Source organism: Heptranchias perlo, chromosome 1 (assembly GCF_035084215.1).
Source record: "Heptranchias perlo isolate sHepPer1 chromosome 1, sHepPer1.hap1, whole genome shotgun sequence".
Taxonomy (NCBI): domain Eukaryota; kingdom Metazoa; phylum Chordata; class Chondrichthyes; order Hexanchiformes; family Hexanchidae; genus Heptranchias; species Heptranchias perlo.
The window spans coordinates 15,360,880-15,386,912 of record NC_090325.1 but is presented as its reverse complement, the minus strand read 5'-3'; the positions used below and the strand labels follow the sequence as shown (position 1 = coordinate 15,386,912).

At 44.6% G+C, this 26,033-nt stretch overlaps 1 protein-coding gene across 3 annotated transcripts in view; it reads right to left on the bottom strand.

Annotated features, from left to right (window-relative positions):
• Positions 1-13,859, bottom strand: part of LOC137319188 (N-acetyllactosaminide beta-1,3-N-acetylglucosaminyltransferase 4-like) — a 44,541-nt gene extending 30,682 nt beyond the window's left edge. The window contains exons 1-2 of one of the 3 annotated variants that reach the window (XM_067981534.1): positions 13,773-13,859; positions 1,988-2,029 (exon numbers count right to left, since the gene is read on the bottom strand). In XM_067981534.1, coding sequence (XP_067837635.1) covers positions 1,988-2,009 — 22 coding nt within the window. In that variant the 5' untranslated portion in view covers positions 2,010-2,029; positions 13,773-13,859. Of the gene's footprint in view, positions 1-1,987; positions 2,030-9,493; positions 9,744-10,698; positions 10,723-13,772 lie in introns of those variants that run through there. The other 2 variants (XM_067981611.1, XM_067981580.1) reach the window with 2 other exon arrangements.
• Positions 13,860-26,033: the final 12,174 nt, after the last annotated feature.

The following is a 26,033-nucleotide window of genomic DNA, read 5'->3' as shown; positions in this document are numbered from 1 at the left end:
ATGGCCGATGAATGGCAGATGGAGTTTAATTTAGATAAATGTGAGGTGATGCATTTTGGTAGATCGAATCGGGCCAGGACCTACTCCGTTAATGGTAGGGCGTTGGGGAGAGTTATAGAACAAAGAGATCTAGGAGTACAGGTTCATAGCTCCTTGAAAGTGGAGTCACAGGTGGATAGGGTGGTGAAGAAGGCATTCAGCATGCTTGGTTTCATTGGTCAGAACATTGAATACAGGAGTTGGGATGTCTTGTTGAAGTTGTACAAGACATCAGTAAGGCCACACTTGGAATACTGTGTACAGTTCTGGTCACCTTATTATAGAAAGGATATTATTAAACTGGAAAGAGTGCAGAAAAGATTTACTAGGATGCTACCGGGACTTGATGGTTTGACTTATAGGGAGAGGTTAGATAGACTGGGACTTTTTTCCCTGGAGAGTAGGAGGTTAAGGGGTGATCTTATAGAAGTCTATAAAATAATGAGGGGCATAGATAAGGTAGATAGTCAAAATCTTTTCCCAAAGGTGGGGGAGTCTATAACGAGGGGACATAGATTTAAGGTGAGAGGGGAGATATACAAAAGGGTCCAGAGGGGCAATTTTTTCACTCAAAGGGTGGTGAGTGTCTGGAACGAGCTGCCAGAGGCAGTAGTAGAGGCGGGTACAATTTTGTCTTTTAAAAAGCATTTGGACAGTTACATGGGTAAGATGGGTATAGAGGGATATGGGCCAAGTGCAGGCAATTGGGACTAGCTTAGTGGTATAAACCGGGCAACATGGACATGTTGGGCCGAAGGGCCTGTTTCCATGTTGTAAACTTCTATGATTATATGAAGTGTAGTCACTGTTGTAATGTAGGGAAATGCAACAGTCAATTTGCGCACAGAAAGATCCCACAAACTACATTGCAATAATCTGTTTTAGTGATGTTGGTTGAGGGATAAATATTGGCTAGGACACCAGGGAGAACTACCCTGCTCTTCTTTGAAATAGTGTCATGGGATCCTTTATATCCACTTGAGAGGGCAGATGGGGTCTTGGTTTAAAGTTTCATCTGAAAGACGGCACAGCGCTCCCTCAGTCCTGCGCTGGGAGTGTCAGCCAGGATTTTGTGCTCAAGTCTCTGGAGTGGAAATTGAACCCACGACCTCCTGACTCAGAGGTGACAGTGCTACCCACTGAGCTACAGCTGACACCTGATGGTACAGTAGAATAATGTACTACCTGGTTAAAGTTAGCCATGCTCACAGTAAGGGAACAATAACTAACCTTAGAATCCCCAAGTTTAAAAGAAAAACTAGCCCACTCTCAATTCCTCTCCACCAGCCTGTGCTGCAAAGTGCAGTCGTGTGGGCACCAAGTGAGGGCAGAATTGTGCTGTGATACCCCCTATCCCACCCACGATCAAATAATCTGGCAGCCTTCACTGTCTAGATCCACAAATGAACAATTACCACTTCTCTAGGGATAGTGGAAGACTGCCTGTGCCTGTGGAACAATACAGCAATAGCAGCCAACACCTGGGGTGGGGGGTTGGCAATTGAAGTACTTCGAATCTACAGTGTGGAAACAGGCCATTCAGACCAATTATGCCTGTGTTTATACTCCATATGAGCTTCCTCCCACTCTAATTAGCTCTTCCCACCCTGGCCCTGTATCCATCTATTCCATCCTCCCTCAAGCCTCCCCTCAAATAAATCAATGCTATCTGCTTCAACCACTCCATGTGGCAGCGAGTTCCACATTCTCATCACTCTCTGTAAAGAAATTCCTCCCAAATTCTTCATTTGATCTGTTAGTGACTATCTTATATACATGCCCCATTGATCTGGACTCACCCACAAGTGGAATCGGTATATCCACGTCTACCCTATCAAACCCTTTGATAATTTTGAAGACCTCCATCAGGTCTCCTCTTAGTCTTCTCTTTTCCAGAGTAAAGAGCCCTGGCCTAGTCCAGTAAATGTCCAGAGATAAAAGGGCTTACCAAATTTGTTCCAATGGGCCATGTTGCCAAATTTTCAAAGACCTAGGGGGGGAAAAGAAAGAACAGTTTATATTTGGAATTCCAGGTTTGGTTATTTGGTCAGCATGGTGTTAACTCACACAGAATCCCCATCACCATGTTTAAAAACTCTCCAAACATAACTACTGAGAACTCTACACAGGTGGTGTTTCTGTTTGCCCGATAGAGAGTGAGCACTCGGTCTGTAGATAAATAACCACTTGTCTAAGTCCAGACAACTGGGTTCAGGCTGGCAACAGCCAAGGCTTAGGGACTCCCAAGTCCCAACCAGCTAAACCACACAGCTTACCAACACCAGGTATCCGATAAGCATCCCATTGCTTGGCCAGAGAGGACCATTCTACCCATTAGGGCACAGACTTGCAGAGTTTTCAGTTGCCAACTTCCTCTTATAGGTTGAAGCCTCCAAGGCCCATTAATGAGACAATCAACACAGCCCTGAAGTACTGCAGATTTATCTAGGTGGCAGTTAAGAGTTAACCAGGTTGGTTCAGACATTGGACTACTGAGTCCACCATGAAAGGTTTCGATAGAGTGAATAAAGAGAAACTGTTTCCACTGGCAGGAGGGTTGGTAACCAGAGGACACAGATTTAAAGTATTTGTCAAAAGAATCAAGGGAGAGTTGAGGAGAAATGTTTTTACGCAGCGAGTTGTTATGATCTGGAATGTACTGCCTGAAAGGGTGGTGGAAGCAGGTTCAATAGTAACTTTCAAAAGGGAATTGGATAAATTCTTGAAGAGGAAAAATTTGCAGGGCTATGGGGAAAGAACAGGGGAGTGGGACTAATTAGATAGCTCTTCCAAAGAGCCGGCACAGGCACAATAGGCCAAATGGCCTCCTTCTGTACTGTCTGATTTTATGGAGGACTGTTGTGGTTCCAATCTGTTGGGTAATTCCTTCCTTATCCTTTTAACAGATTCGAAAAGCTAGAGACAGTAATTTGTCTGATGATTAACTTTATTTATTATTGTTACAAAGCATTAATCTTAGAACCCCAAACAGAGCAAAATGCATCAGCCTTACGTCTAACACTCACATGCATAGGATTTGGCGAGGAACCGTGAAAGTAGTGTCTCCAAGCCTTTTCACCTATCTGGTATTGAAGGTCTTCCTACAGAGTAAAACGTGGCATCTCTTCTCATACCACTTGCTTTTATGATCTGCATCCTGCTGGATGCAACACTGATGTTTTACTACTTCCAATACTTTGAATAGATGACTAGATAGGGATGAGGGGCCGCTTATCTTTGCATATCATACTGTTACTTCCTATCATTGCTTTTCCCGAACCATAGCTTTGTTGTACAAAACCTTTAATGTATGTTCCATAACAACCTTTTATATTGCAGCAATCTCCTTTATTACACGAGACCCTTCTGTGATGAAAAGCCTGTGTTTTAAAAGCCTATGTGTTATAGAATCACAGAAAGATTACAGCACGGAAGGAAGGCATACGCAAGAGCAATCCAGCTAGTCCCGCTCCCACGCCCTATTCCCGCAGCCCTGCAAATTTTTTCCTTTCAAGTTCTTATCCAGTTCCCTTTTGAAAGCCATGATTGAATCTGCCTCCACCACCCCCTCAGGCAGTGTATTCCAGATCTAAACACTCGCTTTGTAAAAAAGTTTTTTCTCATGTCACTTTTGGTTCTTTTGCCAATCACCTTAAATCTATTCCCTCTGATTCTTGACCCTTCTGCCAATGGGAACAGTTTCTCTCTATCTACAATGTCTAGACCCTTCATGATTTTGAACACCTCTATCAAATCTCCTCGCAACCGTCTCTGTTCCAAGGAGAACAACCCCAGCTTCTCCAGTCTATCCACATAACTAAAGTCCCTCATCCCTGGAATCATTCTAGTAAATCTCTTCTGCACCCTCTCTATGGTCTTCACATCTTTCCTGAAGTGCGATGCCCAGAACTGGACACAATACTCCAGTTGTGGCCGAACCAGTGTTTTATAAAGGTTCATCATGACTTCCATACTTTTGTACTCTATGCCTCTATTCATAAAGCCCAGGATCCTGTATGCTTTTTTAAAAGCTTTCTCAACCTGCCCTGCCATGATTTGTGTACATATACCTCCAGATCTCTCTGTTCCTTTACCTCTTTTAAAATTGTGCCCTTTAGTTTATATTGCCTCTTCTCATTTTTCCTTCCAAAATGTATCAACTTGCATTTTTCTGCATTAAATTTCATCTGCCACGTGTCCGCCCATTCCACCAGCCTGTCTATATCCTTTTGAAGTCTATCACTATCCTCCTCACTGTTCACTACCCTTCCAAGTTTTGTGTCATCTTCAAATTTTGAAATTCTGCCCTGTACACCCAAGTCGAAGTCATAATCCTAACAACCTTTCAAGCTCAATATTATCCACCTAGTTTGTTTATTTAACAATCTATATGTGCCTATCCATACAGTACAATATCTGTGGCCCTGAAACTCATCCTCTCCAATGTTATCAGCATCATTGAGGGGAAAAGGACAGGATTTGTGAGAATGCAGTTTAAACAATTCTGTTAGATACATAGAATGATAGAATGATATAGCACAGAAGGAGGCCATTTGGCCCATTTTGCCTGTGCCAGCTCTTTGAAAGAGCTATCCAATTAGTCCCATTCCCCTGCTCTTTTCCCATAGCCCTGTAAACATTTTCCCTTCAAGTATTTATCCAATTTCCTTTTGAAAGTTACTATTGAATCTGCTTCCACCACCCTTTCAGGCAGTGCATTCCAGATCATTACAACTCGCTGTGTAAAAAAATGTTTCCTCATGTCGCCTCTGGTTCTTTGGTCAATTATCTTAAATCTGTGTCTTCTATTACTGACCCTTCCATCACTGGAAACAGTTAAGAACATAAGAAATAGGAGGAGGAGTAGGCCATACGGCCCCTCAAGCCTGCTCCGCCATTCATTAAGATCATGGCTGATCTTAACTCCACTTTCCAGCCCGGTCCCTACATCCCTTGATTCCCTCATTTTCTCCCTATCTACTCTATCAAAACCCTTCATGATTTTGAACACCTTGATCAAATCTCCCCCGAACCTTCTTTGCTTTAAGGAGAACAGCCCCTTCTCTAGTCTCTTCACATTACTGACCTTGACGTCCTTCCTAAAGTGTGGTGCCCAGAATTGGACACAATACTCCAGCAGGGGTCTAACCAGTGTTTTAGAAAGGTTCAGCATAACTTCATTGCTTTTGTACTCTATGCCTACATAAGAACATAAGATTATAAGAGATATGAGCAGGAGTAGGCCATTTGGCCCTTCGAGCCTACTCCGCCAAGAATCCCGAATGCCTTTTTAACCGTCTTCTCAACTTGTCCTGCCACCTTCAAAGACTTGTGTATGTACACCCTGGTCACTCTTTAAGATCCACTTTAAGATTGTACCATTTAGTTTATATTGCCTCTCTTCATTCTTCCTACCAAATTAATCACTTCACACTTCTCTGCATTAAATTTCATCTGCCATGTGTCTACCCATTTCCCCAGTCTGTCTATGTCCTCCTGAAGTCTGTTACTATTCTCGTCACTGCTTGCTACATTTCCGAATTTCGTGTCATCTGCAAACTTTGAAATTCTACCCTGTATGCCCAAGTCCAGGTCATTAATATATATCAAAAAGAGCAGTGGTCCCAACACCGACCCCTGGGGGACACCACTGAACACCATTCACCACTACTCTCTGTTTTCTGTCCCTTAACCAATTTTGTATCCACACAGTAACTGTTCCTTTAATCCCATGGGCTTCAATTTTGCTAACAAGTCTAATATGTGGTATTTTATCAAATGCCTTTTGAAAGTCCATATACACAACATCAAACGCACTACCCTCATCAACCCTCCCCGTTACTTCATCAAAGAACTCAAGTTAGTAAAACACAATTTTCCTTTAACAAATCTGCGCTGGTTTTCATTTATTAGCCCATATTTTTCCAAATGCCAATTAATTTTGTCCCAGATTAATGTCACTAAAAGTTTTCCCACCACCGACATTGGGCTGACCGGCCTATAGTTGCCGGATTTATCCCTCTCCCTTTTTTTTTTGCAATCCTCCAGTCCTCCGGCACCACTTCCATATCTAAGGAGGATTGGAAGATTGTGGCCAGAGCCTCCGCAATTTCCACCCTTACTTCCCTCAGTAACCAAGGATTCATCCCACCTGGACCGGGTGACTTTTCTACTTTGAGTACTGCCAATCTTTTAAGTCCCTCCTCTTTATTTATTTTTATCCTATCCAATATCGCTACTCCTTCCTCCTTTACTGCTATAATGGTAGTATCCTCTTCCCTAGTGAAGACTGATGCAAAGTATTCATTTAGTACCTCAGTCATACCCTCTGCCTCCACAAGAAGATTTCTTTTTTGTCCCTAATCGGCCCCATCCTTCCTTTGACTACCCTTTTACTATTTATATGTTTATAAAAGACTTTTGGCTTCCCTTTTATGTTACCCACTAATCTATTCTCGTACACTTTCTTTACCCTTCTTACTTCCTCTTTCAGTTCTTCCATGTACTTTTTGTATTCAGCTTGGCTCTCTACTGAATTATGAACCCAACATAAGCCTCCTTTTGCCATTTCATTTTAATCTCTAGATCTTTAGTCATCTAGCTTTGGATGCCCTTCCTTTCCCGTTCATGGGAATGTGTCTAGTCTGTACCCAAATTATCTCCTCTTTGAAGGCCTCCCTTTACTCATTTATTATTATACCTGCCAGGTTTTCATTCCAATCTACCTGGGCCAGATCCCTTTTCAACTCACTGAAATTAGCCCTCCTCCAGTTGAGTATTTTCACAGTTGATTTTTCCTTGTCCTTTTCCATAATTACTCTAAACCTAACGATATTGTGATCACTGTTTCCTAAATGCTCTCCCATTGAAACATGCTCCACTTGCCCCACTTCATTCCCCAGAACTAGATCCAGCACTGCTTCCTTCCTCGTTGGGCTGGAAACACACTGATCAAGAAAGTTCTCTTGTGCACATTTCTGGAATTCCTCTCCCTCTTTGCCCTTTACACTGTTACTATCCCAGTCTATATTGGGATAATTGAAGTCCCCTGTTATCACTACTCTATAGTTTTTGCATCTTTCTGTAATTTGCCTGCAAATTTGCTCCTCTATCTCCTTCCCACTATTTGGTGACCTATAGTTTACGCCCAGTAACATAATAGCTCCTCTATTGTTCCTTAATTCTAAACAAATAGATTCTGTCTTTGAACCTTTAAATCCATCACCCCTCTCAACAGTATCTTTGATCAACACTGCCACCCCTCCCTCCGTTTTTTCCTTCCCTATCTTTCCTGAATGCATTGTAGCCAGGAATATTAAGTGTCCATTCCTCGTTGTTAGAAATGAAAGTAATATAAAAACGTATCTATATTCTTACACAATCTTCCATTACCGGTTATGTTATCTTGGACATCCTCAACACCCCCCACCCCCACCCCAAAAAAAAGTCCCACTTAGCTTCTCTCCGTCCCCCAAGGGGAAAAATCACTCGTTGATCATTCAATAACTGACATGTGAGGGTTTGAGCCCTCATTTGGCAGGCAGTAATTACCTGGAACTCCTCACGAGTGAACACCACCACCAGCCGCCTTCCTGATCACAGCACAGACAATCACCATGTTCCATCAGGGTTCAGCAGTGATTGCTTGCCTCTCTGCAATCTGGGTATGGTAGTGTCGTTGTTATGGTACTGAACGAGTAATACAGAGGCCTGGCTAGTATTCTAGAGAATGTGAGTTCAAAACCCACCTTTGAGAATTTGAATTCAGATTTTTAAAAATGTGGAAATAAAAAGCTGGGTTATGAGTAAAACTGACCATGAAGCTGTTGTTTTGTGGTAAAAACCGAACTGGTTCACTAATGCCCTTTAAGTAAGGAAATCTGTTGCACTTCTCCTACATTAATTTTACTCATTTTCACATCGTTCACCTGACGAAGGAGGAAGCCTCCGAAAGCTTGTGAATTTAAAATAAAATTGCTGGACTATAACTTGGTGTTGTAAAATTGTTTACAATTGTCAACCCCAGTCCATCACCGGCATCTCCACATCTTAATTTTACTCAGAAGCAATGCATGGGGCGTCTTCGCTTCACCAAGGAGACTGTCACCGAGCGATGTCACCTGCTACGGCCACCACTCGAGCCTCGAACCAGGGGACAGATGGCAATGCCTGTGGCTGTCAAGGTCTCTGTGGCCTTTAACATTTATGCCAAGGGTTCCTTTCAGGCTGCAACAGGTGACAACAGCCACATTTCACAGTTAGCAATGCATTGATGTATCAGGCAGGTGCTTGAGGCTCACTATACCAGGAGGAACACCTACATCTTCTCCCCTATGGACAGGGCGAAGCAGGAGTGGGCACCAGGTTTCACTCGCATGGCAGGCTCCAGTCCACTGCCTGCACCAGGGTTCTCCAACACATCAGAGAACTTTGGTGCCCAATCACCAGTGCCTTCAGCCACATCATTACTCATAACCCTAGTGTCAGCAGCAAGAATGCATCTCCCCTTCAGCGTTCCTCGAACCACTGCTCTCGCAGCTTCCTGAGATCCTCGCTCCACGCAATACGCCACCACATGCACTCTCTCGACCTCTCTCTCCAGCAGCACCGACTCACTCTACTTCAGAGTTGTCCTGGTCCGTAGTTCCATTTCATCCTTTCCCTCATCCGGCACTTTAACAAAAAACTTTTTTTCTTCCTTTCAGGTGTCAATGACTGCCAGCTTCAACAACTCTTAGATACCAATGACCCTCCTCATCCTTCTTCCCATCACTTTCCTCTGACCACATCCCTCCCTCCAATCTCACCCTTTGTCGTGTTTCCACCATTCTTTCTGACCTTCCCCTCTCTGACCCCAAACGATCAGTCCTCGGCAAAGGCCTCAGCTTCATCCCCTTAAGCCCCCACCTCAGTGAATTTCGAGCTCGACACGATGCTGAGCTCCTCTTCCATTGCCTTCGCCTCTGCGTCCACTTCTTTGGCCAGGAATCTTCCCCCCCGCACAGCGGACCCTTTCTCCCACGTTCAGAATTCTTGTTCCACCTGGACCCCTCCCTCTTGATCTTTTCACTGTGAACTGCCGGCGTGACATTGGCAGTCTCAATTTCTCCACTCCGCTCACTCACTCTAACCTACCTCCATCTGAACTCGCAACATTCCGCTCTCTCCGGTCCAACCCTGACCTTGTCATTAACCCTGCTGACGAGGGCGGCGTTGTTGTTGCTTGGCGAACAGGCCGCTACCTTGCGGAGGCTGAACGCCAACTCACCGACACCTCCTCCTATCCCTCCCTGGACCATGACCCCTCTGCCGAACATCAAACCATAGTTTCCGAAACCGTCACTGACCTCATCTCCTCTGGAGAACCCTACGGCCTCCCACCTCATAGTCCCCCAACCCCGCACAGCCCGCTTCTGCCTGCCCTGGGAGACCCACCATTTCAGCCTGTTCTTACCCCACGGAACTTATTTCCTCCTATCTTGACTCAATTTTTTCTTCGCTTGTCCAGTCTCTTCCGAATAACATCCACGACTCTTCTGACGCCCTCCAGAGCTTTAGTTTCCAGTTCCCGGCCCTACCCCTAACCATCTCCTTTTCACCATGGACATCCAGTCCCCCTGCACCTCCATCCCCCAGCAGGATGGCCTGCGGGCTCTCCGTTTCTTCCCGGAATGGAGGCCTAACCAGTCCTTATCCACCACACCCTCCTCCATCTGGTTGAACTTGTTCTTACATTGAGCAACTTCTGTTTTGATTCCACTCACTTCCTCTAAACAAAAGGTGTCGCTATGGGAACCCGTATGTGTCCCTGCCAGGCCTGCCTGTCCCTGGCTCTGCACCTGCTTAAAAACTTTAACTCTTTAACATCTTCCAGTTCTGATGAAAGGTCTTCGACCTGAAACGTTAACTCCGTTTCTTTCTCCACAGATGCTGCCTCACTTGCTGAGCTTCTCCAGCATTTTCTGTTTTTATTCCCTTTCAAGAGGCTCTGGCTGCCTTTAAGTGGGGTCAGAGACACCTGCTATCCCCCAACTCACATAGAAACATAGAAAATAGGAGCAAGAGTAGGCCATTCGGCCCTTTGGGCCTGCTCCGCCATTCAAAATGATCAATGCTGACCGTCTAACTCAGTACCCTGTTCCCGCTTTTTCCCCATATCCCTTGATCCCTTTAGCATTAAGAAATATATCTATCTCCTTCTTGAATACATCTAATGACTTGGCCTCCACTGCCTTCTGTGGTCGACAATTCCACAGGTTCACCACCCTCTGAGTGAAGAAATTTCTCCTCATCTCGGTTCTAAATGGCATAGCCCGTATCCTGAGACTGTGACCCCTGGGAACATCCTCCCTGCATCTAGTCTGTCCAGTCCTGTTAGAATTTTATATGTTTTGATGAGATCACCTCTCATTCTTCTAAATTCGAGTGAATATAGGCCTAGTCGACACAATCTCTCCTCATACATCAGTCCTGCCATCCCAGGAATCAGTCTGGTAATCCTTCGTTGCACTCCCTCCATGGCAAGAACATCCTTCCTCAGATAAGGAGACCAAAACTGCATATAATACTCCAGATGTGGTCTCACCAAGGCCCTGTATAACTGCAGTAAGACATCCCTGCTCCTGTACTCAAATCCTCTTGCAATGAACGCCAACATACCATTCGCCTTCCTCACTGCTTGCTGCACCTGAATGCTCGCTTTCAGCGACTAGTGTACAAGGACACGTCTCGTTGCACCTCCCCTTTTCCCAATTCTTTCACCAGTCAGATAATAATCTGCCTTTCTGTTTTTACAACCAAAGTGGATAACCTCACATTTATCCACCGACAGCATCTGCCATGTTCTTGCCCACTCACCCAACTTGTCTAAATCACATTGGAGCCTCTTTGCATCCTCCTCACAGCTCACATTCCACCCCAGCTTTGTGTCGTCTGCAAACTTGGAAATGTTACATTTAGTTCCCTCATCCAAATCATTGATATATATTGTGAATAGCTGGGGCCCAAGCACTGATCCCTGTGGTACCCCACTAGTCACCTGCCTGCCTCCCGGAAAAAGACCCGTTTATTCCTACTCTCTGTTTCCTGTCTGTCAACCAATTCTCAGTCCATGCCAGTATATTCCCCCCAATCCCATGTGCTTTAATTTTGCACACTAACCTCTTGTGTGGGACCTTATCAAAAGCCTTCTGAAAATCCAAATAAACCACATCCACTGGTTCTCCCCTATCTATTCTACTAGTTATATCCTCAAAAAACTCCGGTAGATTTGTTAAGCAAGATTTCCCTTTCATAAACCCATGCTAACTTTGTCCAATCCCATTAATGCCCTCCAAGTGTTCTGTTAGCACATCTTTTATAATAGACCCGAGCATTTTCCCCACTACTGATGTTAGGCTAACTGGTCTGTAATTCCCTTTTTTTCTCTGCCTCCTTTTTTAAATAGTGGGGTTACATTTGCCACTCTACAATCTGTAGGAACTGTTCCAGAGTCTACAGAATTTTGGAAGATGATCACCAATGCATCCACTATTTCCATGGCCACTTCCTTTAGTACTCTGGGATGTAGATTACCAGGCCCTGGGGATTTGTCAGCCTTTAGCCCCATTAATTTCCCTGGCACTATTTTTTTACTAATACTGATTTCCTTCAGTTCCTACCTCTCACTAGAACCTTGGTTCCCCAACATTTCTGGGAGGTTATTTGTGTCCTCCTTTGTTCTGCCATTTCTTTGTTCCCCATTATAATTTCCCCCATTTCTGACTGTAAGGGACCTACATTTGTCTTCACTAATCTTTTTCTCTTGACATATTTATAGAAGCTATTACAGTCAGTTTTTTATGTTCCCTGCTAGTTTACTCTCATACTCTGGTTTTCCCCTCTTAATCAATCTCTTTGTCCTTTGCTGAATTCTGAAATGTTCCCAATCCTCAGGCTTGCTGCTTTTTCTGCCAATTTTATATGTCTCCTCTTTGGATCTAATACTATCCCTAATTTCTTTTGTAAGCCACGGTTGAGCCACCTTTTCTGTTTTATTGTTGCGCCAGACAGGAATAAATAATTATTGTAATTCCTGCACACATTCTTTAAATATTAGTCATTGCCTATCCATCGTCATCTCTCATAGCCAACTCACACCTCATACTTTCATAATTTCCTTTATTTAGATTCAGGACCCTAGTTTCGGATTCAACTTCTTCATTCTCCATCTTAATGAGGAATTCTATCATGTTATGGTCACTCTTCCCTAAGGGACCCCACACAACAAGATTTTTAATTAATCCTTTCTCATTGCACAATACCCAGTCTAGGATCGCCTGTTCTCTAGTTGGTTCCTCAATGTATTGGTCTAGAAAACCATTACACACTCCAGGAATTCCTCCCCCACAGTATTATTGCCAATTTGAGTCATGATAATGATCAGCCAACAATACATTACGTGCTGCCTGAGTCACTTGCAACAGGCATGTGCAGTGTGCCCCCTGCACGCCCGATTCTGTCCCTGATCGGTTTTTAGGCCCCTAAGATCCTCTCCCCCACTGCCCCCACCCCCCACCTCCCACTGGAGAAACAATTGGATCTTAAATAATTTCAGAATTTTTGCTGCCGCTGCTTGATCTGGAAGTTTGTTCCACACATTGATCACTCTTTGTGTGAAGAAAAACTTCCTGATATCAGTCCTAAAAGTAGTCTAGTTTGAACCAATGTTCCCCAGTTCTGCTTCTACAGTTTAATTTAAAGTAATAGTCCAGGTTCTCTTTTTTTTTTAAAAGCCTCAACAATCTTATATACTTTATGTGAGAACAGCTTCTCAGATGCCTCCGTTAAAGCTCAAAGTTTCTTCAAACTTTTCTCATAACTCAGACCCCTGACACTGGGAGTCGGCCTCGAGTCGTGGCTCTTCCCTCCACTGTCTCGAGCATTTGCACCATGTTTCTCCTTGTTCCTTAGTCCTTGCACACACAACCGTCTCAAGGCACAGGAAGACCCCAGAACCTTCTGTGTTGTGCAGCCGCTGCACGTGGCAGGCTTCGGCTGTTACCCCTCTCCTCCCCAACAGATAGTTTTCTCTTAAAAGTTTAATAAAAATCAAAAAAAAACGAAACAAAAAAATCTTAGCAATTTTTAAACACTCCTTGTTTCTCCAGGCATTTTGCCACACTGGTAAAACTGCGTCCTGATGAACCCACCACCAGGATAGACGAGCCTGGCTTAGCAGCATCAATGCCAGGAAGCTAGCTTGTGAATTAAACCGGTATTAGCTGAGCCCAGACAGCCTTTCCAGGTCATTCAAAATGCCCTTTTGGAAGTGATTTGCCGCCAAGTTACAAGGGAGCAGAGACAAGCCGTTGAACAAACACTAAATAGCTGTCTTCACAGTATCGATTGAGAAAGAATGGATTCTTGTCATTCAGGGGAGGGGAGCCAGTAAAGGAATCAGTAAATAGTAGGATTCCTTCTCTCTCTTTCCCTCTCTCCCTCCCTCCTCCTTTCCCCATGGAGCATATGGTTTACAACTGGATAACATTATAAAAATGTGTTCAAAATTAATACGAGTTTACTGACCATTGTGAAGTTAACCTATCCTTTCAATGTAGACATTTCAAAACAACAAGCAAAATGCTGCAGATGCTGGATTTTAATTGTCTTCCTGCAGTAATTGAACTTCTCTCTAAACAGTAGTCAAAGACTCAACCACATATCAACAACAAAAAAAAGATAAGCACACTCACCTGGCCGATTCCTCTCCCACTGCTGTGAGTCTATCTCCTGGTTTATTCGAACCTGCAGCTCATTCTATATAGCTAACTCAACCTGACCTCGTCCTCCTGTGACGTAGACGTCTAGCCTTATGCTGGGCCCTAGTGCCTGCCAAGTTCACTCCACCTTTCTGGTTTATTCCAAGTTGTTGTGCACACCCAGCTCAAATCTCATTTGGTCCTTCTCAGATTTGGCTATTTGTAGCACGTTAGGTCCTAATGCTTTGCATAACGCCGACTTTAACTCGGGACGGGAAATCCGGGGTGAGCAAGGGCTCGGGTTGGATGTATTCCTGGAGGTTTCATTGAATGACTTCCCGTCTCTCGCACTCTGGGCATTGGTCACCCGACTCTCCCCTCCTCAACCTGCGTTTATATAGCGCCTTTAATGTGGCAAAACGTCCCAAGGCGCTCCACAGGAGCATTTTCAAACAAAATTTGACACCGAGCCACATAAGGAGATATTAGTGAGAATCCCTACGTGGTCAGTTTTTAGTAAAATATTAAAATGTCTACGTGGCAAAGAAGCAGAATGCAAAATGGTTAGAAAGGGTTAATTAGTTAGTAACTGAGATTGATACAAGTGGCCTGGCCCTCCTGCTGGGCCATATGTTTGCTTAGTCAGCAGGCCTGCATTGTCTTATCAATGATAGGTCTTTGATGTGAGTCAAGGACTGGTCTGAATGTCTCCATGTTTATGGCAGATCAATATAGATAACGAGCTTAGCCAAAGTTGAAAGACATTCCAGGTTGCGAGATAAGGAACAGAAGGAACAGGGAAGAACCTTCCAAGTTGGAAAGTGAGGAAGTTATCCCCTTTGATGTCTAACAGCAGCATGATCATTGTAAACAATTTTACAACACCAAGTTATAGTCCAGCAATTTTATTTTAAATTCACAAGCTTTCGGAGATTTTCTCCTTCCTCAGGCAAATGTTTTTTGAGGAAGGAGAAACATTTGCCTGAGGAAGGAGAAAATCTCCGAAAGCTTGTGAATTTAAAATAAAATTGCTGGACTATAACTTGGTGTTGTAAAATTGTTTACAATTGTCAACCCCAGTCCATCACCGGCATCTCCACATCATGAGCAGCATGATCAGCACATGGACGATTTATGATTGGCCGGAAATAATGTAACCTCGCATGGCAACCTATGCCCGGCTTATGATTGGTGTTGACCCTCGTTAAGTATGTTCCAACCCTATTCATCTGTATAAAAACGTGTGGATTTCTGTATGTTTTTGTTCTTGCTCTGCCAGCATAGAGGGACTCTATCAGGAGTCCAAATCAATGCTGCAGACTAAGAACCCTGCTATTAAAGATGTGTTGGACTTTAAAATGTATTCGACTTCAGTTATTACTGAACCAGACTGAGGGGAAAGAATCCGGATCGTCATTAGGATAGGTGACCAAAAGCTTGGTCAAAGAGGTAGGTGTTAAGGAGAGTCTTAAAAGAGAAGAGACAGGGTAGAGAGGCAGAGAGGTTTAGGGAGGGAATTCCAGAGCTTAGGGCCTAAGCGGCTGAAGGCACGGCCGCCAATGGTGGAGCAATGAAAATCGGGGATGCACAAGAGGCCAGAAATTGGAGGAGCGCAGAGATCTCAGAGGAGGGTTGTAGGGCTGGAGAAGGTTACAGAGATCGGGAGGGGCGAGGCCATGGATGGATTTGAAAACAAGGATGAGAATTTTAAAATCGAGGCATTGTCAGACCAGGAGCCAATGTAGGTCACCCTCACAGTGCACCCACTCCCCATGGCCAATTGGAAAGCGAACAGACTCTTCAGTACCCCATTGGATGCTTGTTGACTGTCAGTCAAACAGCCTTTCTTTCACCAGCTCCAAATAGTAAATGAAAAAAATCAAAAAAATTAAAATAAACACAAATCCCTTACGATTTATCTCCTGGGTTTTGCTCTCTGGGGCCCAGGAGATTAATCTTTAATCCTGGGGAGACTCCAGGGCAATCGTGGGGGCCGAAGCAGGTAACGATCGATCCGGCTTCAACCTCCCGCCTCCTCCCCCTTCACCACCCCCCCCACCCAACCCCAGACTGCGAGGCCCAGGAGATTTTAACCCCCGGCACCTCGTTTGCACTCCCGGAAACAGACACCTGCCCGAAGCCAGTGGGAATGAAAGGAAACAGCAGTGGGTGCAGCAGGAAACAACAGGAGTGGAAATCTGCGGGGGATCAGGCCGCCGTCGTAGGCCTCTGAAAACGGTTCCTCAGCAAGGAGGGTGGGCGGTGGGGGGGGTCAGCAAAGGTTGCGGCGGGGTTGGGTCAGAGTGAAAAGGTCATCGACCTGAAACATTAACGCTGCCTTTCTCTCTTCAACGATGCTGCTCAACCTGCCAAAAGTGCTTTCTCTTTTCATTCCGGATTTCTAGCATCTGCAGTATTTTGCTTTTCGTTTCACCAAAAATGAACGAATTGGCATTCACCTCATTGTCGAGTATGGTAGGCAGGACCAACATAAGAACATACTTCTGATGAAAGGGCATCGACCTGAAACATTAACTCTGTTTCTCTCTCCGCAGATGCTGCCTGACCTGCTGAGTGTTTCCAGCATTTTCTGTTTTTATTTCAGATTTCAAACATTTTGCTTTCATGATGAGAATATACTTACCAATTACAGGGAATAATACTGAAAGCAGTTGAGAGAGAAAAGGACCTGTGTGTTATTGTGCATGAGTCACTCAAGGTTCATGACCGATGCAGAGTAGCCGTTGCCAAAACAAATGGATATTGAGTTGTAATGACAGAACCATTCAATAAAAGTCAAAGGATTCTGTGTTTCTATAGGTTCCTGGTTAGACCGCATCTGGAGTACTGTGTCAAGTTTTGATCCCCTCACTCAGAGGAGAGCTACAAGAATGATTCTCAGCTTAAAGAGCCTTAGTGACTCAGATAGGCTCAAAGAGCAAATTCTTACTTTAGAGCAGCGCAGACTTAGAGACGACCTGATGGAGGCTGATAAAATAATAAAAGAGCTGGATTGCGTACCTATTTATTCATTACAGGTCATGAGGTCGGAAGTCATACTCACAATTCAAGACATCGCAGCTGGATCAGGCAATCAAGATGGATTGAGCTGAAAGGGGCCAAAACACAATGGAGTTTGCCATATTTATACCCATAAGAAACGACTCTTGACTGATTCCATTCACACCACTGTATGTCTTTGGAAATTTACCGCTTACTTTACCATCATGCCTTGCCTATCCGAATTGACCTAGCTCAAACTTAGAAAGAACTGCTCCTGCATCAGATGGAGAAGAAAGACTGTTGGAACTTGCATGCGCCTCAAAAGTTAATCACATCAGGGGGATCATCATCAGATAAGGAAGAGTTAGTATCTGCGGTGAAACAATGGGAAAAACAAAACTGGGAAACAGGATCGCCCCTGATCACATTAACCATCTGGACTGTGAGTGAGACATCTCATATTCTTCTGAGATGCCGAGTAGTAAACTTGTTGAGCAGGCAAGTCAGAAAGCAAACAGTATACACACTGCTTGATAAGGGAAAGCAAAATTGGGAAGGTGCTAACCACAACAGTTCCGATGGTTCGGGGTGGGGTGGTGGGGTGGGGGGGCTGCACGACTGAAAGGAGTATAAAAACGCAGATGAAGCAGCAAATAGTGATAGAGACACCAGTGAATTGGAGGAGAGGAACGATACGCCGTTTGCCAAGGGACCGAACGGATAATAAGGTTAAATGCTTAGATTGGAAATGAATAAAAATCACTGGTAACCATATTGGTGTCAAGACCGAATCTATCTTACACCAGTGAAGTACATGGGCTGTTACCTTCTATTCCTTACGTTGTTCAGCTGCTCATTGTTTCTTTCTCAATACTTTTCCATTATCCCTAAACCAGTTTTCCTGGTGTGCTGGCCAACAACAATAACTTGTACTTAACATAGCGCCTTTAACATTGGAAAATGTCCCAAGGCGCTTCACAAGAGCATAATCAGACAAATAATTGACACCAAATAAGGAGATATTAGGATGTGTGACTAGAAGCTTGGTCAAAGAAATAGGTTTTAAGCAGCATCTTAAAGGAGGAGAGGTGCAGAAGCAGAGAGGTTTAGGGAGGGAACTCCCGAGTTTCGGACCCAGATTGCTGAATACACTTACGCCAATGGTGGGGCTCAGAGAGTGGGGGAGTGCGAGTGGGGGGTGCACTAGAAGCCAGTTGGAGGAATGCAGAGTTCTTGGAAGGTTGCAGGAGGAGGTTACAGAGATAGGGATGGGCGAGGCCATGGAGGGATTTTAAAATGGAAGCGTTGGTGGGCCGGGAGCCAATGTAGGTCAGCGAATACAGGGGTAATGGGTGGCCAGGGCTTGGTGCCATCAACCAAAACAACGGAGTATCTGGTCAATTATCTCATTGCTGTTTGTAAATTGGTTCCAACATTTTCTTGTATTATAGTAAATATATTTCAAAAGTAAATTGGCTGCAGCATTTTCCTATATTATGACAGTGACTATATTTCAAAAGTACGTTGGATGGGGAGACTTTCGGATGTCCTCAGGACATGAAATGCACTATATAAATGGAAGCTCTTTCTTTCTATACAGCCCTAGCCTTTTGTAATCCCGTGATCTGTCTTGATAGGGAGTTCAAATTTACATTGTCTTAAATTACGCAATAGGCGAACGAGCACAGGACAAAATAGCCTGCCAGAGAACAACTAATCACGCTATCTATTATCTAAGCAACTAATTAATTAAACTATGACTGGCTCAAACCAGCCCACCCACAGTCAAGGTACCAAATAAGCAAGTTTGTACAGTTCCTAATATTAAATGTCTAAATACAATAAATCTCAGTATTTATGCCCCAATCACTCCCGCTGAGATTACACTCCACACCCCCCTGGCCTTTCACACTCCGATGCCTGCTGACTGCTAAGGACAACAGGTACTAAAGCTGCCGGAAATTTCTGCAACTACCAGTTGAGTTTAAATCTGAGTGGATTTTCAGTTGCATTTTTGGAGAGCTTTTCTTTAATTAGTGGGTCCTGTGTTTTACAAGTGCCAGCTGGTGTTGTGGCATTTCATTTCTCTACTTCAAAAGCTCCCTGCTCTCGCCCCGAGCTGGAAAATTTCATCAACTTTACTTCCAATTTCCACCCTTCCCTCGCCTTCACCTGGTCCATCTCCGACTCTTCCCTTCCCTTCCCCCACTTCTCTATCTCCATTTCTGGGAATAGGCCGTCAATCAATATCTATTATAAGCCCACCGACTCCCACCGCTACCTTGATTACTCTTCCTCCCACCCCGCGTCCTGTAAGGACTCTATTCCATTCTTCCAGTTTCTCCGTCTCCGCCACATCTTTTATGATGATGCCACCTTCCACACTAATGCTTCTGATGTGTCTCCCTTTTTCCTCACCGAGGATTCCCCTCCACTGTAGTTGACAGGGCCCTCGACCGTGTCCGTCCTATTTCCCGCACTTCTGCTCTCACCCCTTCCCCTCCCTCCCAGAACCACGATAGGGTCCCCCTTGTCCTCACTTCCCACCCCACCAGCTTCCACATTCAACGGATCATCCTCCGCCATTTCTGCCAACTCTAACTTGATCCCACCACCAAACACATCTTCCACTCCCCTCCCCTTTCAGCATTCCAAAGGGACCCCTCCCTCCGCGACACCCTGGTCCACTCTTCCGTCACTCCCAACACCCTCTCTCCTCCCCACTGCACCTTCACGTGCGAGCGCAGGAGATGCAATACCTGCCCTTTCACCTCCAGGGCCCCAAACACTCCTTCCAGGTGAAACAGTGATTTACTTGAACTTCTTTCAATTTACTATACTGTATTCGCTGCTCACAATGCGGTCTCCTCTACATTGGGGAGACCAAACGCAGATTGGGTGATCGTTTTGCTGAACACCTCCGCTCTGTCCGCAAGTGTAACCCTGACCTGCCGGTCGCTTGCCATTTTAATTCCCCGTCCCACTCCCACTCTGTCCTCGGCCTCTTACACTGTTCCAATGAAGCTCAATGTAAGCTCGAGGAACAGCACCTCATCTTTCGTTTAGGCACTTTACAACCTTCCGGACTCAATGATTTCAATAACTTCAGATCATAACCACTGCTCCCATTTTTTCGGACAAGAGGTGCTGGTAATGGTTCTGCTGTTGCCATTTACATCTCCTCTAGAACCATTTTTTCTTTCTTTACCCCTCCCATTACCACCTTCCTTGCCTTGCACCATCATCCCTTTTGTCATTTAATCAATCCTGCGCTCCACCCTATCACACACCTTCCCTGTTGTTCTTTCCTCCCCCTCCCTCCCCCCTTTCCCTGGCTCTGTACTTGCTTAAAAACTTTAACTCTTTAACATCTTCCAGTTCTGAAGAAAGGTAATCGACCTGAAACATTAACTCTGTTTCTTTCTCCACAGATGCTGCCTGACTTTGCTGAATATTTCCAGCATTTTCTGTTTTTATTTCGTTTCTTTGCTTTGTCTTTGCCTCTTGAGCTGTGAGATGTATTCTATGTTACGCAAATGGACTTTTAGCATGTTTTTTTCTATCGTGCACCTTGTGGGAATCTTAATTTCCTCCCCTCCTCTCCAAAAGGCACTGACTCCTAATCCGGTATATTTTCTCCAAGCAACTGTCAGCCATGGCTCAGTGGGTAGTGTACGAACATACGAACATACGAGTTAAGAGCCAGGAGTAGGCCATTCGGCCCTTCGAGCCTGCTCTGCCATTTGATAAGATCATGGCTGATCTAATTGTGACCTCAACCCTACTTTCCCACCTACCTACTATAACCTTTGACTCCCTTGTTAATCAGGAATCTATCTAACTCAGCCTTAAAAATATTCAATGACCCTGCCTCCACCGCCCTCTGGGGAAGGGAGTTCCACAGACTCATGACCCTCTGAGAAAAAAATTCTCCTCATCTCCGTCTTAAATGGGAGACCCCTTATTTTTAAAACCATGGCCCCTAGTTCTAGTCGCTCCCACAAGGGGAAACATCCTCTCAGCATCTACCCCTTCTAGTCCCCTCAGGATCTTATATGTTTCAATAAGATCACCTCTCATTCTCCTAAACTCCAGTGTATACAGGCCCAACTTGTCCAACCTTTCCTCATAAGATAACCCCCTCATCCCAGGAATCAGTCGAGTGAACCTTCTCTGAACCGCCTCCAAAGCAATTATGTTCTTTCTTAGACCAAATCTGCACACAGTATTCCAGATGTGGTCTCACCAATGCCCTGTACAACTGTAGCAAAACATCTCTACTTTTATATTCCATTCCCCTTGCAATAAATGACAACATTCCATTTGCCTTCCTAATCACTTGCTGTACCTGCATACTAACTTTTTGAGATTCATGTACTAGGACACCCAGATCCCTCTGTACCCGAGTTCTGCAATCTCTCTCCATTTAAATAATATACAGCTTTTCTATTCCTCCTGCCAAAGTGGACAAGTTCACATTTTCCCACATTATACTCCATGTGCCAAATTTTTGCCCACTCACTTAACCTATCGATATCCCTTTGCAGACTCCTTATGTCCTCTTCACAACTTACTTTCCTACCTACCTTTGTGTCATCAGCAAATTTAGCAACAATACATTCGGTCCTTTCATCCAAGTCATTGATATAGATTGTAAATATTTGAGGCCCAAGCACTGATCCCTGTGGTACTCCACTTGTTACATCTTGCCAACCTGAAAATGAAGCATTTATGCCTACTCTCTGTTTCCTGTTAGCTAACCAATCCTTTATCCATGCTAATATGTTACCCCCTACACCATGAGCTCTTATTTTGTGTAGTAGCCTTTGATGTGGCATCTTGTCAAAAGCCTTCTGGAAATCCAAGTACACCACACCCACATGATCCCCTTTATCCACGTTACTTGTTACTTCCTCAAAGAACTCTAATAAATTAGTCAAACACGATTTCCCTTTCACAAAGCCGTGTTGAATCTGCCTGATTGCACTGAGATTTTCTAAGTGCCCTGCTATGACCTCCTTAATAATAAATGCTAGCATTTTCCCTATGACAGATGTTAAGCTAACTGGCCTGTAGTTTCCTGCTTTCTGTCTCCCTCCTTTCTTGAATACTTCTGAGTCAGAAGGTTGTGGGTTCTAAGTCCCACTCCACAGAGGTGAGCACATAATCCAGGCTGATACTTCAGTTCAGTTCAGTTTAGTACAGTACTGATGGAGTGCTGCACTGTCAGAGGTGCCGTCTTTCAGATGATATGTTAAACCAAGGCCCCGTCTGTCCTCTCAGGCGGATGTAAAAGATCCCATGGCACCATTTCGAAGAAGAGCAGGCGAGTTCGCCCTGGCCAATAATTATCCCTCAATCAACACCACTAAAAACGAGATTATCTGGTCATTCTGGAACCTTGCTGTGAGCAAATTGGCTGCTGTGTTCCTACATCACAACAATGACTACACTTCAAAAAGTACTTCACCAGCTAATAAGCACTTTGTGATATCCTGAGGTTGTGAACAGCACTATATAAATGCAAGTCTTTCTTTTCTTCCTTTCTGTTCTTCATGTGTGAGTCTAGACAGCAAACTATTCAACATTACAGCCAAGCCCAATCTTGTCTTCATTTTGACCTAGAAATTTAACCATGCAGCACCTGTTTTTCCAGTGCTAAAAAGCCTCTTAAGCCTCCAAATGGCGGGCAGGATGCACACACTCATTACGAGCCAGAAGTGTGCTGCCCGCCATATTGGTAAAGGCCAAAAGATCGGCCTGCAGTGCCCACACTTAATACTCGCGTATGCAAATAAGGGCCTAACACCTGGCTGAGGCCCCCACTGCAAGACTGGTTTGCGCCAGCGCGGGCTACACTCAGGAAAACCAGGCCTACATGCGGCCTAACAGGCAGGCATTTAGAGTCAACTACATTGTGTGAGACTGGAGTCACGAGTAGGCCAGATCAGATAGACTTGGCAGGTTTCTTGAAGGATATTACTGACCCAGTTTTTACAACAAATCTGGTAGCTTTCATGGCCTTTTGATTTTCTAATGCTAGGCCACAAATTACCAGATTTACTGAATTCAATTTCACAATTTACCATAGTGGGATTTGAACTCACGGCCTCTGGATTAGTAGTTCAGTACAGGGTTGCCAATCCTCCAGGATTGTCTCCAGGAATTAAAGACTAATCTCCAGGACACTGCTGTGAGCAACACCCAGGAGAACAATCATCGGAGGGGGTTAACAAAACTGTGTTTTCTTTAAAATTTTCTTTGAACACTTTTGTTTATTAGTTATAAAAAATACCAGACATGGGGGAAAAAAGGCAGTTGAGTGACTGTGTAGAATCATCCAATCGGGCAATGAAAGGTCAATTCACTTTCCGATTGGTGTGGGAAAGTGGTGCACCGTGAGGATGGACGTGTCGGGCGACCAATGGCGGGAGTGTGGGGGCGGGGAGGTTGGAGGCAGGAGCTGGTGTGATGAAACTTCCAGGAATATGTCCAACCAGAGTTCCGCAAACCTGGGTTCTCCTGGGTGATCCCTTCCTGAAGTGGGGCTTTTCTTGCCCCACTGCCTTTCTTCATCTTCCAGTGCATTGATCAGAAGTCCTTTTTGAAGAGTAAAATGCTGCAAAAAAATGCGGCAAACTGAGATTATGTGACAGACCTTGGCTGGACCGTATTGTGAGATGGCTCTCACAAACCTGTCAAGGCACCCGAAATGTGCCTTCAGAGTAGCCATGGTCTACTTGGTCAGAATGCAGGTGGCACCATGAGCCTCGTTCTATCAGTGCGGGGCAGGAGTAGTAGGGAAGCAAACGAACATCATAAGCCAGTTCTGTAGAGGGCAGCCCTGATCTTCCATCAGCCATCCAGAAACTTGCTTTTCACTAGTAAATAGTGGAAGTAAGTTGGACGGGCATAAAACCAAAGCATCATGGTGGCTGCCTGTATAGCTTGCATTGACATACATGATTAGACTCGCCCTATAAGTCAAACCATCAAGTCCCGGTAGCATCCTAGTAAATCGTTTCTGCACTCTTTCTAGTTTAATAATATCCTTTCTATAATAGGGTGACCAGAACTGTACACAGTATTCCAAGTGTGGCCTTACTAATATCTTGTACAACTTCAACAAGATATCCCAACTCCTGTATTCAATGTTCTGACCAATGAAACCAAGCATGCTGAATGCCTTCTTCACCACCCTATCCACCTGTGACTCCACTTTCAAGGAGCTATGAACCTGTACTCCTAGATCTCTTTGTTCTATAACTCTCCCCAACGCCCTACCATTAACGGAGTAGGTCCTGGCCCGATTCGATCTACCAAAATGCATCACCTCACATTTATCTAAATTCAACTCCATCTGCCATTCATCGGCCCACTGGCCCAATTTATCAAGATCCCGTTGCAATCCTAGATAACCTTCTTCACTGTCCACAATGCCACCAATCTTGGTGTCATCTGCAAACTTACTAACCATGCCTCCTAAATTCTCATCCAAATCATTAATATAAATAACAAATAACAGCGGACCCAGCACCGATTCCTGAGGCACACGGCTGGTCACAGGCCTCCAGTTTGAAAAACAACCTTCTACAACCACCCTCTGTCTTCTGTCGTCAAGCCAATTTTGTATCCAATTGGCTACCTCACCTTGGATCCCGTGAGATTTAACCTTATGTAACAACCTACCATGCGGTACCTTGTCAAAGGCTTTGCTAAAGTCCATGTAGACCACGTCTACTGCACAGCCCTCATCTATCTTCTTGGTTACCCCTTCAAAAAACTCAATCAAATTCGTGAGACATGATTTTCCTCTCACAAAACCATGCTGACTGTTCCTAATCAGTCCCTGCCTCTCCAAATGCCTGTAGATCCTGTCTCTCAGAATACCCTCTAACAACTTACCCACTACAGATGTCAGGCTCACCGGTCTGTAGTTCCCAGGCTTTTCCCTGCCGCCCTTCTTAAACAAAGGCACAACATTTGCTACCCTCCAATCTTCAGGCACCTCCCCTGTAGCGGTGGATGATTCAAATATCTCTGCTAGGGGACCCGCAATTTCCTCCCTAACCTCCCATAACGTCCTGGGATACATTTCATCAGGTCCCGGAGATCTACCTTGATGCACATTAAGACTTCCAGCACCTCCCTCTCTGTAATATGTACACTCCTCAAGACATCACTATTTATTTCCCCAAGTTCCCTAACATCCATGCCTTTCTCAACCGTAAATACCGATGTGAAATATTCATTTAGGATCTCACCCATCTCTTGTGGTTCCGCACATAGATGACCTTGTTGATCCTTAAGAGGCCCTACTCTCTCCCTAGTTACTCTTTTGCCCTTTATGTATTTGTAGAAGCTCTTTGGATTCTCCTTTGCCTTATCTGCCAAAGCAATCTCATGTCCCCTTTTTGCCCTCCTGATTTCTCTCTTAACTCTACTCCGGCAATCTCTATACTCTTCAAGGGATCCACTTTATCCCAGCTGCCTATACATGTCATATGCCTCCTTCTTCTTTTTGACTAGGGCCTCAATCTCCCAAGTCATCCAAGGTTCCCTACTTCTACCAGCCTTGCCCTTCACTTTATAAGGAATGTGCTTACCCTGAACCCTGGTTAACACACTTTTGAAAGCCTCCCACTTACCAGACGTCCCTTTGCTTGCCAACAGACTCTCCCAATCAACTTCTGAAAGTTCCTGTCTAATACCATCAGAATTGGCCTTTCCCCAATTTAGAATTTTAACTTTTGGGCCAGACCTATCATTCTCCATAGCTATCTTAAAACTAATGGAATTATGATCACTCGTCCCAAAGTGATCCCTCACTAACACTTCTGTCACCTGCCCTTCCTTATTTCCCAAGAGGAGGTCAAGTTTTGCCCCCTCTCTAGTCGGGCCATCCACATACTGAATGAGAAATTCCTCCTGAATACACTCAACAAATTTCTCTCCATCCAAGCCCCTAATGCTATGGCTGTCCCAGTCAATGTTGGGAAAGTTAAAGTCCCCTACTATTACTACCCTATTTTTCTTGCAGCTGTCTGTAATCTCCTTACATATTTGCTCCTCAATTTCCCGTTGACTATTTGGGGGTCTGTAGTACAATCCTATCAAAGTGATCTCTCCCTTCTTATTTTTCAGTTCTGCCCATATAGACTCAGTGGGCGAACCCTCGGATATATCCCCTCTCACTACTGCCGTGATGTTCTCCCTAATCAAGAACGCAACTCCCCCTCCTCTCTTACCTCC